Raw genomic sequence first — 17,430 nt, forward strand, 5'->3', positions numbered from 1 at the left:
GGGAAAACATAATTAAAGCAAATGGTAAGAACATGGAGCAAAGCCTTGGCCTCAATTTTGTCTGTTAACTGTATTACATTTTTATTGTGCAAATGAGCTATTGCTAAAAACCTTGAAAGCCTTACTAAAACATTTCCGGTAGTAAAATGTGATCAACATGCATTTGACGATAGCAAATATTTAAAACAAACTAACCAAAGAACCCATTCATCTGTACATTCCTTATAGCAGTAAACATAAATGATGTATCAGGAGAATGAGGTACATGTCTGAGGCGTGGATCTGTAAAGATACCCATGATCTAGAGTTAAGTAAGAAAAAAAATAATACCAAGTCTTAGAATAGTGTGACCTTGATCCAATCAATGCCAAAATAGCTGTATAGTTTGGAAGTTTGTTTTTTGTTTTGTTTTTTTTTAAAGATCCAAAAGGATACTGTAACCTACTGCCAGCAGTGTTAACCTCAGGCCGGGGAGCAGACAGGGAAAGTAATGTGAGGGCGGCTTCTACCTGTTCTTTTCTATATACCTATACTGTTCGAATTTTTTACACCATGCCTTATTTTCAAATCTGATCATATGTGAAAGTAACTGAGAAAATATCATGATTTTTGAATTAGTCTTAAAATACGTAAATTTTCAGAGCAAAAAAAAAAAGCCATTAAAATTACTTACCTTGCTAGAATTAGATTTTTCTCCATTAGAGTCCATGCAATTTTATTTGATTTTATTAGCAATCTCTTTCAGAAGACCCTTGAGGTCATTAAGCTTGAAAGGGGAAAAAATAAAACTGGTCTTAAGATCAATTTTCCAACTTTAAATTTTAAATTATGACTCTATGGCTTTTCTATGAAATAGATGTGCTATATATAAAATAGGAAGTACGGTTCATGCCTGGAGTATGGCAGGCTCCAGGTGATATTTCAGACTCTGTCCATTACTAACTTTCTGAAATCATATCACAAGAAAATAATCATTAGCACCAATTAGGATTAGCTTTACTCAAATAAAAATCACTAGTGATTCCTACATAGAAAGGATAGATTACAACACAGAGAAGTAATATATAGAAATAAAAATGTTACATGTAACTAATAAAGTTATAAGGTACCAATAAAGTTTTGCTTTGATAAAAGTATAATATAATGAAAATAACGTGATACAATACTAATCAAGTTTTTGCAAATAAAGTGTCTCCCCTCACACACACACACACACACACACACACAAACAGTATAAGAAGCAAAACAATTTAAGTAAAAAGCATGATAAAATTATTTTCAATACATGCATATTTCACAAGTTTTTACACAAGATGCATGAAGATGACTTTAAATTACAAGCTATACTTTTACACTTAATAAAAGCTGTAGACATAACACAATCTCTGTATGATTGGTTTCAACTTGCTATATCACTCACTCAAGGAAAACTTTCTATTTAACTTAGGCTTATTTCCAGTATTAACCTCTTCATTTAACTCTTCCTTTAAAAAGGACAAAAAGAAACCATAAGGGCTAATGGCTGCCTAAAATAAAGAAGGCATAGTAAGATTCCTACTTACAGACTTAAGGTCAATGTGAATAACTTTGTTTTCTGGTGTAAGAATGAGACGGAGAAATTTTTTTTCACTGGAGGGGCTTTGGAGAGATTTCTGTATTGGTTGACAGTTAAAGGACTTTAGTGTGACATTTAGTAGGATTTAAGACACCAAGAGCTTGCTCCAGAAACAAGTGGCCAACCCTAAAATTCTCCTTGGATAGAAAGGAGAGACTTTTTGTTGTTCAGAAGAGAAGGGGTAGAGGAAGGGGGAGGGGATAAAAAGGGGAGAGAGGGCAGGGGAGCAGGAGAGAAGCAGGGAGAGAGGCAGTGAAATCCTGTGGGTGGTGGCCCATGTCTCAGTGTTGTGTGGGTTTGAGGTTTCCCTGGGATCTGCCCAAATTCAACTAAAACCTGCAAAAGGCATGGTGTAGGTGGACTTCTTGCAGGAACCAACAAAGGGGTGGAGCTCCACAGACAGGGAGATGCAGAGGGGGCTGGACCCACAGGCACTCCTCTGAGGACCCCACAGAGCCCTGGCTCACACGTGTGTGTGGACAGCCACCAACTGGGACTCCAGTCATCTGTGACACCCTCGGCACCATGCCCACAACCGTCATGCTCAGGTCCACTGTCCCCACCAGAGGGTCGCCCCGCCGCACCCAGACACGCATTGGCTGGGAGGCCTCCCTGGCCCCTGGGAGTCAGTTCAGCTGCCCCAGTTCCTGGATCTCTGGCTGACCTCCGACCCAGGCTCCGCCCTGCCCCATCCCCTTGCTGCCATCCTGCCTATGTCCTGCGTGACCCAGAGCAGGGGCAGCGGCAAGTCTTGCAGAAGCTTGAGCCCAGCCCCAAGTGTACTTTCCATCGGCTCCCTCCAAAGCCACCTTAGTGAACCCACAAGTAAAACGACTCAACACAACAAACAAAAATAGACTGTTCTCTCTACACACACACTTAGACAAGTCCCTGGCACCTCTATTCCCCAAACCAAACTGTTAAGCCCCTCTTATGTGGCCACTCCGACCGCTCAGAGGGATCTTTGAAAGGAATGTTCCCAGGTGTGTCCCCAAGAGGCTTGCGCTGCACGGGAATAAAATCCAGCCCTAAAGAGGCCAGCAAATTCCTGCCAAGGACGACCCAGCCTCCCCCTTCCTTCCTACTCGGTGTTCCCCTGGTCCACGCCATCTCTCTCCAGCTGCCCAGAACATTCCATGCATCTCTGGACTTAGGGCCTTCCCAGCTGCCGACCTTGCTCCCCGGTAATGCAGACACGGGCAGTCTGGGACATATGCCTGATATGGCTAAGAAAAGGGTTACCGCTATTGAATCCTACATAATTCAGCTGGAAAATGCTCCTACCCCCAAACCACTTAACAAGGGGTCCATTCATGAAATGTGGGGCCCATGTCTGCTTTCACAGCACTTAGCCCAATGCATGGCATATGGCAGGTGCTCAATAAGTATTACGAGCTGTGTAGCTTAGGTACCGATGCAGCAGACAATATATTTAAATATAAATATATGATGTAGAGAAAGTGAATAATCCTATAAGGCTTTATATTTATTCTATATTACATATTATAGTCATCTAATATACATACTCAGTGTTAGAATACTATCCCCTATGCTTCCTTTCATGCATTCTAACATTTTTTAAATTTTTAAAAATATCCAGCATTTTTCTTTCCCTTCTTCACTGATTATAATCATGATATACATCCTGGCATGATTGTTTATGTCCAGATACTCAACTCTAAGAACACAGGAGTCTTCCCAGCCCCTCAATTAAAAATCAGTACCAGTACATCAGGAGAGCAGCCGTAACAAGATATACTCCCGTGTGATGGCGTGTCTCCAAAGATGGCTGCCACGTTTCTCCCTGTCCACGTGTCACTCCCACACCAAGAGGTGGAACGTGAACAGGGAGAGTCTACTGCTCCCCCACCTGGATCCCAGCCAGCCTGGGGCTGCTTTAATCAATAGATGCTGGTGGACGTGCTGTCATGCCAGGTCCAGGTCTTGCCTTTAGAAGCACTGGTGGCTTCTGCTTCTTCACGCTTGGAAGCCAGTCCCTATGGAAAAAGGGGAACTGCCCCGAGACCCCCAAGCCTCATGGATCAGAGATCACGTGGAAGAGAGAGGCCATGAGGAGGACCACTGAGGTGCCAGATCCTGGCCTCACCGCCAGCTGAATCCAGCCCCGTAAACCCAGCTGAGACCACCTGAAGCAGAAGAACTGCCCAGCTGAGCCCTTCCGAAACCCCTGACCCAGAAAAGCAAGAGTGAAATAAAGTGGTTGTTTGAAGCCACTAAAACATGGGGTTGTAGGGGCTTCCCTGGTGGCGCAGTGGTTGAGAGTGCGCCTGCCGATGCAGGGGACACGGGTTCGTGCCCCGGTCTGGGAAGATCCCACATGCCGCGGAGCGGCTGGGCCCGTGAGCCATGGCCGCTGAGCCTGCGCGTCCAGAGCCTGTGCTCCGCAACGGGAGAGGCCACAACAGTGAGAGGCCCGCATACCGCAAAAAAAAAAAATAATAATAAAATTTTTAAAATGTGGGGTTGTTTGTTGCACAGCAATAGGGAACTAAAGCAAACTGTGATGGAAACATTCGACTGTCAGCACAGAACGTACCGTCACCCTGAGTGGTTGAGTCCTATATATGGAGCAACCAGCTCCAGGGGAGGCAAGGGGAGGAGGGAAGAGAAGAGGGAAGGCGGGGCGGGTGGGGGGTGAGTAGGAAGGTACCAGGCTGCAGTCCACCGCCCTGCACGACGCCAGAGTTCAGGAAGGGAGGCCCATGGCAACACGGCTCAGATCTTTTAAATGCTGCTGGTAACTAACACGTAAATACATACACGAGAAATTGTGAACCGAATACATGATCATCTTAGAGCTCTGAGAAGAGCACCTTTTGTTCATTTATTCAGTGTTCCTTGAGGCCCTACTATAGGCAAGGAATCGGGTGCTGGAGACCCTGCCACCCCTGATGGCGTATCGTCAAGCCGTGGAACTGCACAGCCCTGGGGAGGGTATGTGACTCTGTCACCCAGGATGCCATCCCCAAAATGCCATGGATATCACCTCCTCCTCAGGCCCTAACAGGGAGCCGACATTTATGAATCGATTGTCATTTCTGCTGAACCAAATCCTAATTTCCAGCTACCCAGCTCAGGGTGGAGGTGGGCATACTCTCTCTACGTCTAACTCACGTGTGTATTCTCGCAGTCGCAATTCAAATGAAGTGGATGACAAATTAGAGTGGCAGCAAAGACTGGCATAGGGTCTCTAGGCTCCCAACCTGCTTTTCTGAGCCTTTCTGGTACTCCCTGCAAGCATCTTACACCTGACAGAAAAAGAAGGGGTCCTAGGGTAGACAGAGACAGTCGTGGAAATGGGATTGTGGGACTATTCCCGTGCGGGCTGGGAGCATCGGAGAAGCAATTCCATTCCACCACCCCGACTTTGGGCAGTAAATAAAGAAAGCTGAGTATAGAACAGGGTCACATCCATTTTTTTTTAAACAATTAACTTCATCTATTTTTGTCACTGGCCTCTAGCTGAAAGCTCAAAGATAATGGAGATTTAAAAAAATAATTCCCAAACTATAAACAGAACTATACCTTTGTATCCAGCTGTCTAAAACGATGCCTCATTCTTCAAGGAAGTTAAAAAAAAAGAGAGCGCAAGAACAGAGAGAGAGAGAGAGAGAAACAAAACGGGTTATTAGGCTCCATTTCGCAGTCTTTTAAAGCATAAAATACAGTTCATTTTCATCTTCAACTAAATCAACGTCACCTGCTTTTACCGCTTTTACTTTCTTCCTAATACCCAAGCGAAGCAGAATCCCACTCTCACCCCAGATGGAAGGACAGCAAATAGATGCTACCTTTGTTGATGGGGCAGTGGAAGATGACCTGTAAGGTCCGTCCCTTCCTTTCAAAACTAAGCTCTCCACGTCTAGGGATGGAGGAGAATGGAGGGCATCTGCTTTGCTACTCAAAGAGAAAAAGCATGCCTCACATCCCCTGCTCCCAATAGCTGTGTTGAACCTAACAAAGGGATTAGTTGTTCTTATGTTTACGCTTTCTTTGTTAGACTGAATTCTGAGCTGTGTTTGGAGCTCTCTGTAAGAGTGACTTCTGACCATTAACCCTGTTACCCCACTTTAAACACGAAGGGCACGCTCCAGGATGCCCTGCATCCCACATTCCTCATGGACCATCTAGGGAGACAGTGAATTAGCTAGTTCTATGGGATGTTTACAACAACGCCATGCGACTCATAAAGGGCGTTCAGAACTTCTCAGGGGCAACTGTCTGTAAGAGATCAACCAAAGGGTTTGGCCGTCTTCTAATCGCTTGCTTCTTCCTCACAGGGATACACGTGCAGACCCTGCAAGGTAACTTCTGTTCCCCACAATCCTTGGGTCTTCCTAGAATCCACCTCTGCAGCAGTGGCATAGGGACCCACGCTCTTGTCACCTGGTCCCACAGCCCTGCCCTTCAATCAGAAGGACAATCAGATGGCAGGTGGGTGGTTTTTGCCCTTCTTGAAAGGCTGACACACCCTTTTGTGTGTGTCACCTTCAGTTGCCTGAGCCACATCCTTTTGGTGCCATTCCTCTCTGCCGCAAATTCTCTTTACAGAGTTTGCTCAAAGAAGCTGCCTGTGTTCTGCCAGCTTCTGTACACAAGGGGAGGCTCGCAGAGCAGGAATAAATGACTGACATACTCCTCTGATGTGTCGTGGGCTTTCGTGTTGATCTTGACAAGGTAATTTTCTTTCATGACACCCTCCCATGCCAGAGTCATGTTGTCTTCATTCTTGAAACCTTGAATAATGAGACAAAGAAAAACATTCAGATTGCTTCCTTTGCCCCCTTTCCCTCCTGAATCGATACCTGCTAGGCATTCTGCCATGCCCTGGAACCAAGAGAATTAGATCTGTCCTGCACAGGCTGATATGACTAATGCTACTTACTAGTGAGAGCAGCAGACCCATGGAATATCAATGAAGGTCTTGGCAACAGTGAAGAATGGGAGCTTGCATGAAATAGGAACGCAATCTTCACTGCAACCAGAGATCCATCCACAGCCGGTCTGTGTGTCTTGTGACTCAACAAAATCACTTCCCTAGTGAATTTGGTTCTCACATTTCTTACGTGTTCCTGTTCCTTTTTGATGACATCAAAATACTACTCTGGGGGCTTCCCTGGTGGCGCAGTGGTTGAGAGTCCGCCTGCCGATGCAGGGGACACGGGTTCGTGCCCCGGTCCGGGAAGATCCCACATGCCGCGGAGCGGCTGGGCCCGTGAGCCATGGCCGCTGAGCCTGCGCGTCCGGAGCCTGTGCTCCGCAACGGGAGAGGCCACAGCAACAAGAGGCCCGCGTACCGCAAAAAAAAAACTACTACTACTCTGATCATTCAGGTGGATAATTACTGATGGATTGTCTATTCTCAACCTAACACGGGGGTAGAAAGTTTGGAGGAGAGGAAAATCATCCCTGGACCTCATTCCTACCCTCTTGAAATAGGCAGTCTGGGTGTAGACCTCAAGGCTAATTCTGATGTTTAGTTTTTTCCTCTCACCTAAGCCAGGTGTGCTGCAAAATTAGCCTGGGGAATGTTCCAGCAAGATTTTTAGTTCAATTTTTTTTTTTTTTTTTACAGTGTCTCAACCTTTCAGATGGCAAGCAAACAAAGGAACAAATCAACCTGTCACCTGTGTTTCAGGTACTAGTGCAATGGACAGCAGTCCTCCACATGAATTCACGGGGAAAGAAAAGCACATACGTTCATGCAAGTGTCCACTTGGAATAAATGTATCTCGTGTTTACTTTTCAATGTGTTCATCTACATGTTAGAGTTTAGGAACTGTTTTAAGATCTTCCTAGACATAAAAAGAATTAATTGGGAGTCAAAGACATACAGAAGTGGCAGGATGGAAGCAACTCCTATATAGCAAATAAAGATTTATTTTTAAACGGTGGTTATTCACTTTAGAAAATAATTCCTAACGGAATTTCTTTCAAGTGGATTTTTCCTAGCAAAGTCATCTCCAGTGTCTTTTCCTCAAACTAAATGTATGTAGAAGCCTGATAGGAGTACTTAATAATCAATGGAAAGGACAGGTGCTCCTGAATTCAGGTGGCTAAAGGGGAAGAATGACCAATGACCAAATGTCCAGCCTCTCTCACCGTCAAGGAAATGCTGATTGAAACGATGACGTAGCACTGTCACAACCAAACCGGAAAATTAGCAGAGGCTAAAATAATGACTGTACTCTCTGTTGGAGAAGATGGAAGCAAACAGGTTTCCCACATAATGGGAAAATCTGTAAATTGTTACGGCCTCAGGGAATGAGGGATGGGAAGGGGGGCAGACATATCAAAAGTACATACACTGTATCTAGAAATTTCTCTTCTAGAAAGAACTCAAAGGAAAATATCACTGATATGCTCAAAAATGAATACATAAAACTGTTTCTCATAGTGTTATATAGTAACAAAAGAGGAGAAACAATCCACGTGTTTAACAAGGGGTTGGTTAAATTGGGTATGGTATACCCATAGGCTGGAATATTCCACAGTTAAAAATTGTTATAAAGATGTATATTTATGGCTATGGGAGATGTTCTCTGGGAGATTATTAGTCAAATGAACAAATTAGATTTTGAATGTGTACGCACAGAGCAATCTAATTATCATACACCCACACAAGAATAATAGAATGAATACCGATACGTTATCAATATCTATCTCTGGATGGTGGGTTACATCTGCTCTTTGCTCTTTCTTAACTGTGCTTTTCTGTGTTTTTTGAACATTTTATAAATGAGCTTGGATTACTTCTTCAATCATGAAAAACAGCAAATTTTATAAAAATGCAATGACTGGGTAGCATATTTTTTACCATTACTTGAAGATGTCACCAAGAAAGTACCAAAAATGGAAGTTTGGATTCTACCTTTTCTGAAAGTTATTTGAAAAATCTTGCATTTTCCTCTAAAGAAGAGCAATTTTAAGCTTAAACCCCATGATTGTCCTATCACTGGAGGCAAATGCAAAGTAAAGGTAGGAAATGAATCACCGTGAGGAGATTCGACAACCACAGGATGCTGTGGTTCCGGAATTAGGCATCCCTAAGGAGAAACAAATGAGCAGGCAGTGACCAGGTCCCCCCAGAAGTCTAAAGGATCCTGTCCTGTGGTCTCCCGTTCTCCCTATTTCTTCATTCCTTCCTGAGACTAAGAACTGTTAGAAGAGAACATCCATGGCTCACTGTCTGTTTCTCCGATTGTTGTGAGAGCATCACTTTCCCAGGGGCCTATCAGGGACACAGGTGCAGATTAACACAGCTCATTTCTGACCTGTTTGCTTTCTCTAGTTGAAGCTCTTGTCCACTTGCTGGCCAGGTTGGGGGATTTGTTTTCATTTTTATGTTCTTTCTTGTACTTAACCGTTAAATAAGTTTGGGGGGAACGTAATGCATTTCGTTCTGCCTTCTCAACCCATCCTGAATCTGGAGGACTGATTCGTCCTTACCTATAACACCGAGTTTCCTGGTTCCATTGATCCTGGGCTGAACACAATGTAACTCTGGCGAGTGGACCTTCATCCCATACGGCCCCTCTACCTGCCCACCCCCAACTGGAATCCCACTAGTGATAGGGAATTCACTACCTCACAGGGTGTCACGTCATTTCCAGATAGCACTAATGGTTAGACATTGCTTTGCCTTTATATTGCGTCAAATCTTCCTCCCCACAACTTTTATCCATCATTTGTTTTTGTTCTCTGGAACGATTCAGGAAGAAGTATGAAACTTTTTGCCGGAGCCTCTAGTCAGCAATACACTTCCTAAATTTCCTTTGCATTTGTCTCCAAATCTGTGGCATGGATTGGTCCCCTGAGCTCTCCCTCAGGTTCTGCAGACACTCATCCATGACATGACTTCAAAACGGACTCAAAGATAGTTCTGAGACACTTCATTACGCACCTCTGATCTTTGGGTGTGGTCTTTGAGTACCAATTCCAGGTCTCAACTTTCAGTTCCCATCCCAGATATAAAGACTTTTCATTCTTTTCGTTAGAAATGACTCACTTTGTCCTCCATGGCAAAATGATGAGGGGAAAGACAGCAACTTATCCAAATTGTCAAAACACCTTTCTTCATTAGGAAAGGCATTTACATATGTGTGATAGCTAATGACATTCCCCAAACTGCCATTTAACGTCTTGAAATAATGCTGTTAAAAGAGTCGACGATGAGGATTCTTTAAACTGTGACACGAGATGGGGGTCGTTGGTACATTTACATTCTGAAAGCCAGACTTTAGGAGATCATGGCTCCAGGGATAACACAGAAGTAAGTTATGACTAATATTTAAGGTCATATTCCTGAGTATCTCTCCTCCATTTTTCTGTGTAGTTAAGGAATCCCACAAAAAATGATGGTTCTTGGCAAGTTCCATCAATTATCATGTCTAGGTTAGTAAAGTTCGTATTTTTTACTTTCTGAATCATCAAAATATCGGGGATACACTAAAGGGACAGGAATGATTGGCCCAATACAGAACGTGAATCCCATGATGGTAGTCATTGACCATTTTATCAGGTGCAATAAAGAAAAGACCAGAGGGCAACACATAAACGCACAGCCAGCAGCCCCAGGGAGACACAGCACAGTAAACAGTAGGAATAAGACACAGACAAAGCAGACAAGCTCTAACGCATCCGAAAATTCAGTAAACTGGAGACAAGACCAGCCCAATGGTGTTCCTTTCATTGTTTGTACTGGATTCTCCCTTAGATTCTCCCTTCCCCAAATTGCCCCCAACACCCAGTTTTTTGCTATTTAACAGAGACTTTTCTTTTTACCCATAGTGATCCATTCGGGGGACACATCTCAAGATCCTGCCCCACTCTCCAAACCCTAAACTGACTGCTCTTCCCCGAGTCAGGAGAACGAACGTCAGGAGCTGAGAAGCATCATTTTACATAGTGAGCTGAGGGTGTCTGCTGCTTGGCCCTGGGAGTTTCTTCGTTCACTTCCATTTTGAGGGAAATAAGTTCAATCAGCAAGAGGGTGTTTCACGATTTATGTGACCATTTCTTGCACTATCGTGTCTTCTGTCTGCATTTTTTCCTTCCCCTGGGACTCAGGATGTACACTGTGACACAGCAGGCAGAGGACGGGAGGCAGGAGACTGTGTGGGGCTAGAATCTGGCTGTGGGACACGGACCAGGGTCTTTCATTAGTCTCCTTGCAACCCTTGGCCCCCTGGACCCCTCCCACCTGTCCTCTGACCTCTGTAACTTTTCTCTCTGACCGCTCCTCACTCTCTGGGCCCCTCCCAGCATCTTCGCCTTTGCCTGGCTAATTCCAACTCAGCCTCTTAGGTCTCAGTTTCAATATCCCCTTCCTCCAGGAAGTCTCCCCTGACTCACTCTAGTCTGGGGTGTAAATGTCCACAATGTGGCTATCATGGCACCCTGCACATTCTCTAAATTCATGCTTCCTACACTTCTCTATTAAGGCTTTCTCGTTTTCTTTCTTCTCCTGAGATTATGAGCCCTGTTTGAGGGCAAGGTTAGCCCATTTCCACAGTGCCTGGCTGCCGCATGGTGGGCGCCTGAGGCGTATTTGTTGAATTAATGATCCCCAGGCCCCTTTCACAGAACTGAGAGTAGGTGTGTGTAAAGAAATGAACGCCTCCTGTAATACTTGTACAGTTATTTCTCGTTCATGTGCACAGGTAGGGAAGGCCCCTCTTCACGCTTTGCTTGTCTTTCCCATGCACCGTATCCATCCATCCCTGCACTCCCTCCGTTTTTAAACCCAGATCTGCAGAAAATGTGGGGTGGGTTTTACAAAACTCTTCCAAAGACAACGGTGGCAGGAAATGAGGTTGGTAGGCTCTTGCTTTTGGAATTTATAAGAACTCAGCGATTTTCCTTTTCTATCACTCTATTTAGACATTTCATGAGAATGTTTTCATTGGTTCTTGGTGGTTGTCTAGAATCTAAGTGATCAGACTAACTGGATAGTTCATAAACACTGAGGCACCCACTTCTATCCCCGTTGCTGGAGGTCATTTTCTGGAACCAAGCTGGTACTTTTCTAGGCCATCCGCATCTATCACAGATCCTGCTCGGAAAGGAAGTGCTCAGGAAAGGTTGTTTCAAGGAAGGAAAACACAGCAGATATTCCAATTGCTCATGAAACTATATCATTTTAGAAAGTGGCAAAGAAAAAGCAGCAAAGGACTGAGAACAATCAAGAAGCTGTTTCTTAAAGGTCCACGCTCAGCTGTCTACGCTTTTGAGGCTCCGGAAAAGCACAGCAAATAGGGCTGTAGACGTACATAGGGTGAGCCTAGGTATCGAGCATTTCCCTATGGTGAATGCAGTTATAGCCATTATAGCTGAGAAATTTTTATTCTATACTGTTCGAGGCATCAAAGATAATTCTGGACTGAGACATGTTTTCATTTCTAGTGTGTCAGATCTAGGTTTAACATGTCAGGTGAGTTAATGAGAGAGAAGCCCGCATGCACACCGCCCCCAGTGGCAAGGACTCAGCTCAGCTGTGATGCCTGGGTGGGGAGGGCGGTGAGAACCTTGCTTTCTCTCGATAGGCCAGTGTGGGAGCGGGGCAGGGCGGGGGCGGGGGCGGGGGGCGGGGGCTTGTGGGGGGAGGGCACTCTCCAGAGAGCAGCTCATCCAGCTTGTTCAGGGGATGCCTGGTGTGATAAACGGCAAAACAGGGCCACAGATTCTGCCCACCCCGTGTGTAGGCTGCTCTCCCTTGAGGTGGGTGGGCCTGTGACTTGCTTTGACCAATAGAACGTGGCAGAAGTGATGTCATCTGACTTTCTGAGCCCAGGGCCTCAGAGGCTATGCAGCTTCTGCTTTTTGTGGGAGTCTAGGCTCCAACTGTGGGAGCCTGAGCTGGAGGAGACTGAGGCTCCCTGATGACAGCCCAGCCAACCCCACACATGTGAGCACACGTGGACACTGGGACCCGCCAGCCCATAGCCTACCTGCCAACAGCCAGACACCACAAGGGGCAGAGACCAGCCCAGGACTGACCCATGGAGTCAGGGGCAGATAAACAGTGGTAGTTTTAGGGAACCAGATTTCAAAGGGTTGTTTCACAATAAGACACAACAGATCTGCTTAGAGACTCAGATCTACTTGTTTTTCTCAAGAATGGGACTGGGTATGGAAATCCCGCAGGTACCAGGGCTGGGTCCAACCGGCGTCACTAACTCTGCCTCCCTAGTCAGCACACGGGGACACTGCTGGGTGACCAGCAGCCCCTGAACTGACAGGGTTCCTGAGATGCAGGACTTGTAGTTTTACAATAGGGATGGTCCCCGGCAAACTGAGACAAGTCGGTCACCCTAATAGACATACAGAATGCAGGACGCTCAGCGCTAAGACAGGGACATTCTGGGCAAACCGGGACAAGTCAGCCACCCTAGGCCCTCGGCACTTTTGCCATTGTGGGCCCCTTCCTGGATCAAGAAAATATGAAAAAGATATATGACTGGGTTGGTATAAGGACAAGTCTATACCAATAGGTTTTCTGTCACCTAAAAGTTCTTTCTTTTTCTTCTGATTTTTAAAAGAAATGAAAAGAACTGTGTGGACCCCAAAGTGCCTGGGCCCCGTCGCTGTGCAGACGTCAGTCCTATGGCTGCACGCCTATCCACCCACCGGGAGATGGAGTCCCCAGCTTAAGTCTGAGGCTAGAAGACAAAGTGTACAAGCCAGTGGTGCCCTTTCCATCTTTTCCTTTGCATCCAGACATCCAGATGAATGAAAATAGGCCTCTCCCTCCCTTGTGCTGAATTTGGTTGAAACAAGTTTGTGGGTGAGGGAGATCTGTGCAGCTCAGTGGCTCCAGGAAGGGGCGTTAAGTACACCTCGGATCGTGGGGAAGAGAGCCAGATGTGTGCTCCCTGCAGCCAAAACGATGGGGACCCAGGTGTGACTGAGGGTCAGGGGTCAGAGATTCCGGCTCCCATGGCAGGGGCAAGGAGAGGGGCTAGGTGGGGATCCGTCTGCCCGGAGTTTGTCGGGGCTGAGGAGCTGGGTGACCACGTGAGAGGGAGAACAAACTCCACAGTCCCCAGCAGGGAGAGTCTGTGCAGAGTGCACCCCTGGAAACCAGAGGCTCCTGTGGGGCAGCGGCCCCCAGAGAGAGCATCGCCAAGTCCCGGGAGCTGTGGTTGGTGCGAGGGGGCAGGCAGGGCATGGCTGAAGGACCCGCCAAGCGCCCACACAGCAGAGGGTCAGTTTTAAGCACGCACCAGGCCAGGAAGCACAGAGCCAGCCCAGGGCAGCGCCACCGCTGTTACACAGCATTTCTGCTCTTTCCCCTCCCTTCTCCCTGTGCTCCAACCGGGAGAAGGTCAGGAACAGCAGCTGGTGAGCGAGTGGGAGGGAAGCGAATAAGAAAGAGAGAAAAGCCAGCAGCCCGTCCTTCCCGACAACTCCACCTGCTGAGAGCGGCCTCAGCGTAAGAGGAGTCTCCCCTCTGAATGACGATGAATGGGCTGCTTAATCTATTGGACTGCAGGTCCTAATTTCTAAATTGAGACTGTTTTACCAAGTAAAGTCATCATAAGCTTTTCTAGTTCTCTAAGAACGACCAGGAAAGTCATGACCCCTGCTGGAATCAAAGCTAAGATCTCGCCCTGTCACAGCTCACCCTTCCCCCTCCCCATATCCTCAAGTCCGTTCTCCAGTAGGTCTGTGTCTTTATTCCTGTCTTACCCCTAGGTTCTTCATGACATTTTTTTTCCTTAAATTCCATATATATGTGTTAGCATACGGTATTTGTCTTTCTCTTTCTGACTTACTTCACGCTGTGACAGGGTGAGAGAGAGGCATGGACATATATACACTACCAAACATAAGGTAGAGAGCTAGTGGGAAGCAGCCGCATGGCACAGGGATATCGGCTTGGTGCTCTGTGACCGCCTGGAGGGGTGGGAGGGAGGGAGACGCAAGAGGGAAGAGATATGGGAACGTATGTATATGTATAACTGATTCACTTTGTTATAAAGCAGAAACTAACGCACCATTGTAAAGCAATTATACCCCAATAAAGATGTTAAAAAAAAAAAGCTATGATCTCCCAGAGAATAAATGTCACACAAGCAACAGAGAGCTTTTGACGCACTCCATGAATCCTGCTCGCTGAACATCCTACTTACATCATTATTATGTACATCCACAAGTGAGCCCCCTGGAATAAGGCTGTCCTGGCAGATCTAGAAGGCTTTCTTAATCTACTCTTTCAATGCATATATATGTATCACTGCATCACTTTGCTGTCTAGCAGTAATTAACACAACATTGTAAATCAACCATACTTCAATAAAAAAATAAAATAAAACAGCTATGATAACACTACCATTAAAAAAAGAAAAGAAAAAACAAAAAAAAAACCTGTGGGCATGGACAACTGCTCTAAGTATTGTAAAGTCTACTAAAATATTAATATTGTGCTCTGTAAATTCAAAAAACAAACTACTCTTTCTCTCGAGTGAGTCACTGGGGGGCTCGATGCCTGAACTTTACAGACAGACACCTGTGAGCGCTGAAATAACTGTGACTAACCCTTCCTGTTGAGATGTGGACCCAACATGCTTCCCCAGAATGAAGCCCTGCCTTTAAGCCCCAGCACAACGGATGAGCCACTCACAGCAGGCGGAAGACTCTGCGCTCCTCTCTTTGCAGCAGCAACGGAAGCATTTCTTGACCACCATGTAGAAGTAGGCGAAGACCACGAACGGGAAGGGAACGTTGAGACGGTTGCAGTATTCCTGCACCAGGAAGTACCTCTGGAACTTCCAGACCTGGTCGTTGTTCTCCTGGACGGTGCCCACGGTGTAGCTGGCGGGGGGGTGGGGGGGGGGGTGGGGAGAGAAGGTCAAGCCTTAGCTTTCCATAGGCCTGGCCATTTCATTGCCGAATATGGTGATATTGGTACCAAGCTCTCACTGCCATAGGAGAGAAGAATCTATGGTGGTATCGGGGCCTGAGCAACTCAGGCACCCTTCCGTTCATGCTGGGCCAAAACTGGGTCTGACTTTTGTTATTTTGGTTTTTTTTTTTTAATCACAAAAGACTGTTCAATGAACTTTAAAATGATTCCTGCCTGCGAGGGGGCAGGCAGGGCATGGCTGAAGGATCCGCCAAGCACCCACACGGTAGAGGCGTGTTTCAAGACCTTTCAAGGGTTCCCTTTTTCCCTTAGTCTGCTATTGTGTTCGATACCCAGAGGCCCAACGTGGCGACTCTCGGAGGAGTAAGTTGCCAACGTCACTGTGGGAGCTTAATTATAAACAACCTGGGAGAGCAGTTCGTTAATATTTATCAGGGACCTTAAAAATATTTATCCATTTGACCCATTGATTTTCCTTCTTGGAAATCTAACCTAAGAATAAGGAGATACCGAGAAAAGAAAATACAGAAATGGAGATCACACATGGGTGTCTGCCACAGACAGAGTAATAGCCGCTCCCACTTTCCACCCAGCAGCATTGAACAACCAAAACGTTCAACACTAAGAAAATATATCACAAGTTATGGCCAATCAATGTGATTACACGATGCAGCTGCCGTTAAAAAATACGTTTATGACTAACTTTTATATTTTGGGCAAATGCTTACATGTGAGTGGAAACAGTGAGGCTCAAACTTGTACTCACAACACAATCTCACTATGTGAACCACAAGTCACAGGGAGAAATGGATCCCGTAACAAAGAACTAGGAAAACGTCTATTTATCCGGAAAATGTCTGACTATACCACTAACTTACCTGTTACACATTAAACCAAGATTGTTGAGTAGCTAACACTTGTTACATACCAGACACTGTTCTAAGCAGTCTACTTGTCTTAGCTGATTTAGTCTGCAAACAGCTCTCTGTAGAACGTTAAGGGCTATTATCATCTGTGATTAACAGATCAAGAAACTGAGGCACAACAGGGGTAGGTAAATTGTCTGAGTCCCCCGACTGGCAGGTGATGAAGCCAAAATCTGGACCCCGAAATCCAGCCCAGTGCCCATTTGCTCTGTCAGTACACGATGCCACCTCACGACGTGGAGCGTGAATGTGTTGAGCCGTGCTCCATGTCAAAAGGATCGGGTTGGACTACTTAGTGAAAGAAAACTGTGAAGCATTTTACCATTTGTTGAAGTTCAATCATCTGAGATACTTCTATCGTTAACACCAGATCACTCCTTCAAAAGCCAAAGAAGCAGCAACAAAACCCTTAAAATTGCCTAACAGCAAATCCTGGCTGCAGATGGATTAAATTCTCCAAATTCTGGGTAAACACATCAGAGGCCAGAACATCAGAGGCCAAACCGTGCAGGCAGAGACATGGGATACATCCATTGTGAGACCTCACGCTTACCCCTCAATGCACGACAACCTGAGACTTAAATATCTTTAGCCAAGTGGGGATCATATACGTGAGCAAAACACTAGCCTACACAGATCACGGCTGTGGCTTTGCTTATAAGCTTGGTTCTGCTTATCTTGGCGTTTACTGATGAATCAGACCCCTCTGAGCTCTACACCAGGTCCTGGGGGCAGGGCAGGGCAGGCTTTCCCAGAAAGTGCCTCTTCAACTGGGTGTGGTCTTTAAAGCAAAGGGAATTCATGTTTGTTGAGTATCTACTATACGTAAACTCCTTTACTAGGCATGTTTGTTGAGTATCTGCTATACGTAAACTCCTTTACTAGGCATGTAAAACTGCTTCTTGACTGATTCAAGTGTCAACTCTATGTGGTAGATTTTCTGGCTGAAAAGCAGACAGGACTGTGATGCATGAGACTGCAGCAAACTGAAGCTGGCAGTG

The 17,430-nt window shown here is 45.8% G+C and overlaps 1 protein-coding gene across 2 annotated transcripts in view; it reads right to left on the minus strand.

Moving 5' to 3' along the window:
* Nucleotides 1-715: 715 nt before the first annotated feature.
* The window catches only part of TRPM8 (transient receptor potential cation channel subfamily M member 8), an 88,481-nt gene continuing 71,766 nt past the window's right edge, over nt 716-17,430 (minus strand). For both annotated transcript variants that reach the window (XM_060151220.1, XM_060151219.1), the window contains exons 21-24: nt 15,261-15,451; nt 6,273-6,372; nt 5,162-5,195; nt 716-766 (exon numbers count right to left, since the gene is read on the minus strand). In XM_060151220.1, the coding sequence (XP_060007203.1) occupies nt 716-766; nt 5,162-5,195; nt 6,273-6,372; nt 15,261-15,451 (376 nt within the window). The remainder of the gene's footprint in view (nt 767-5,161; nt 5,196-6,272; nt 6,373-15,260; nt 15,452-17,430) is intronic.

The sequence above is a fragment of the Lagenorhynchus albirostris genome, chromosome 6 (assembly GCF_949774975.1).
Source record: "Lagenorhynchus albirostris chromosome 6, mLagAlb1.1, whole genome shotgun sequence".
Taxonomy (NCBI): Eukaryota; Metazoa; Chordata; class Mammalia; order Artiodactyla; family Delphinidae; genus Lagenorhynchus; species Lagenorhynchus albirostris.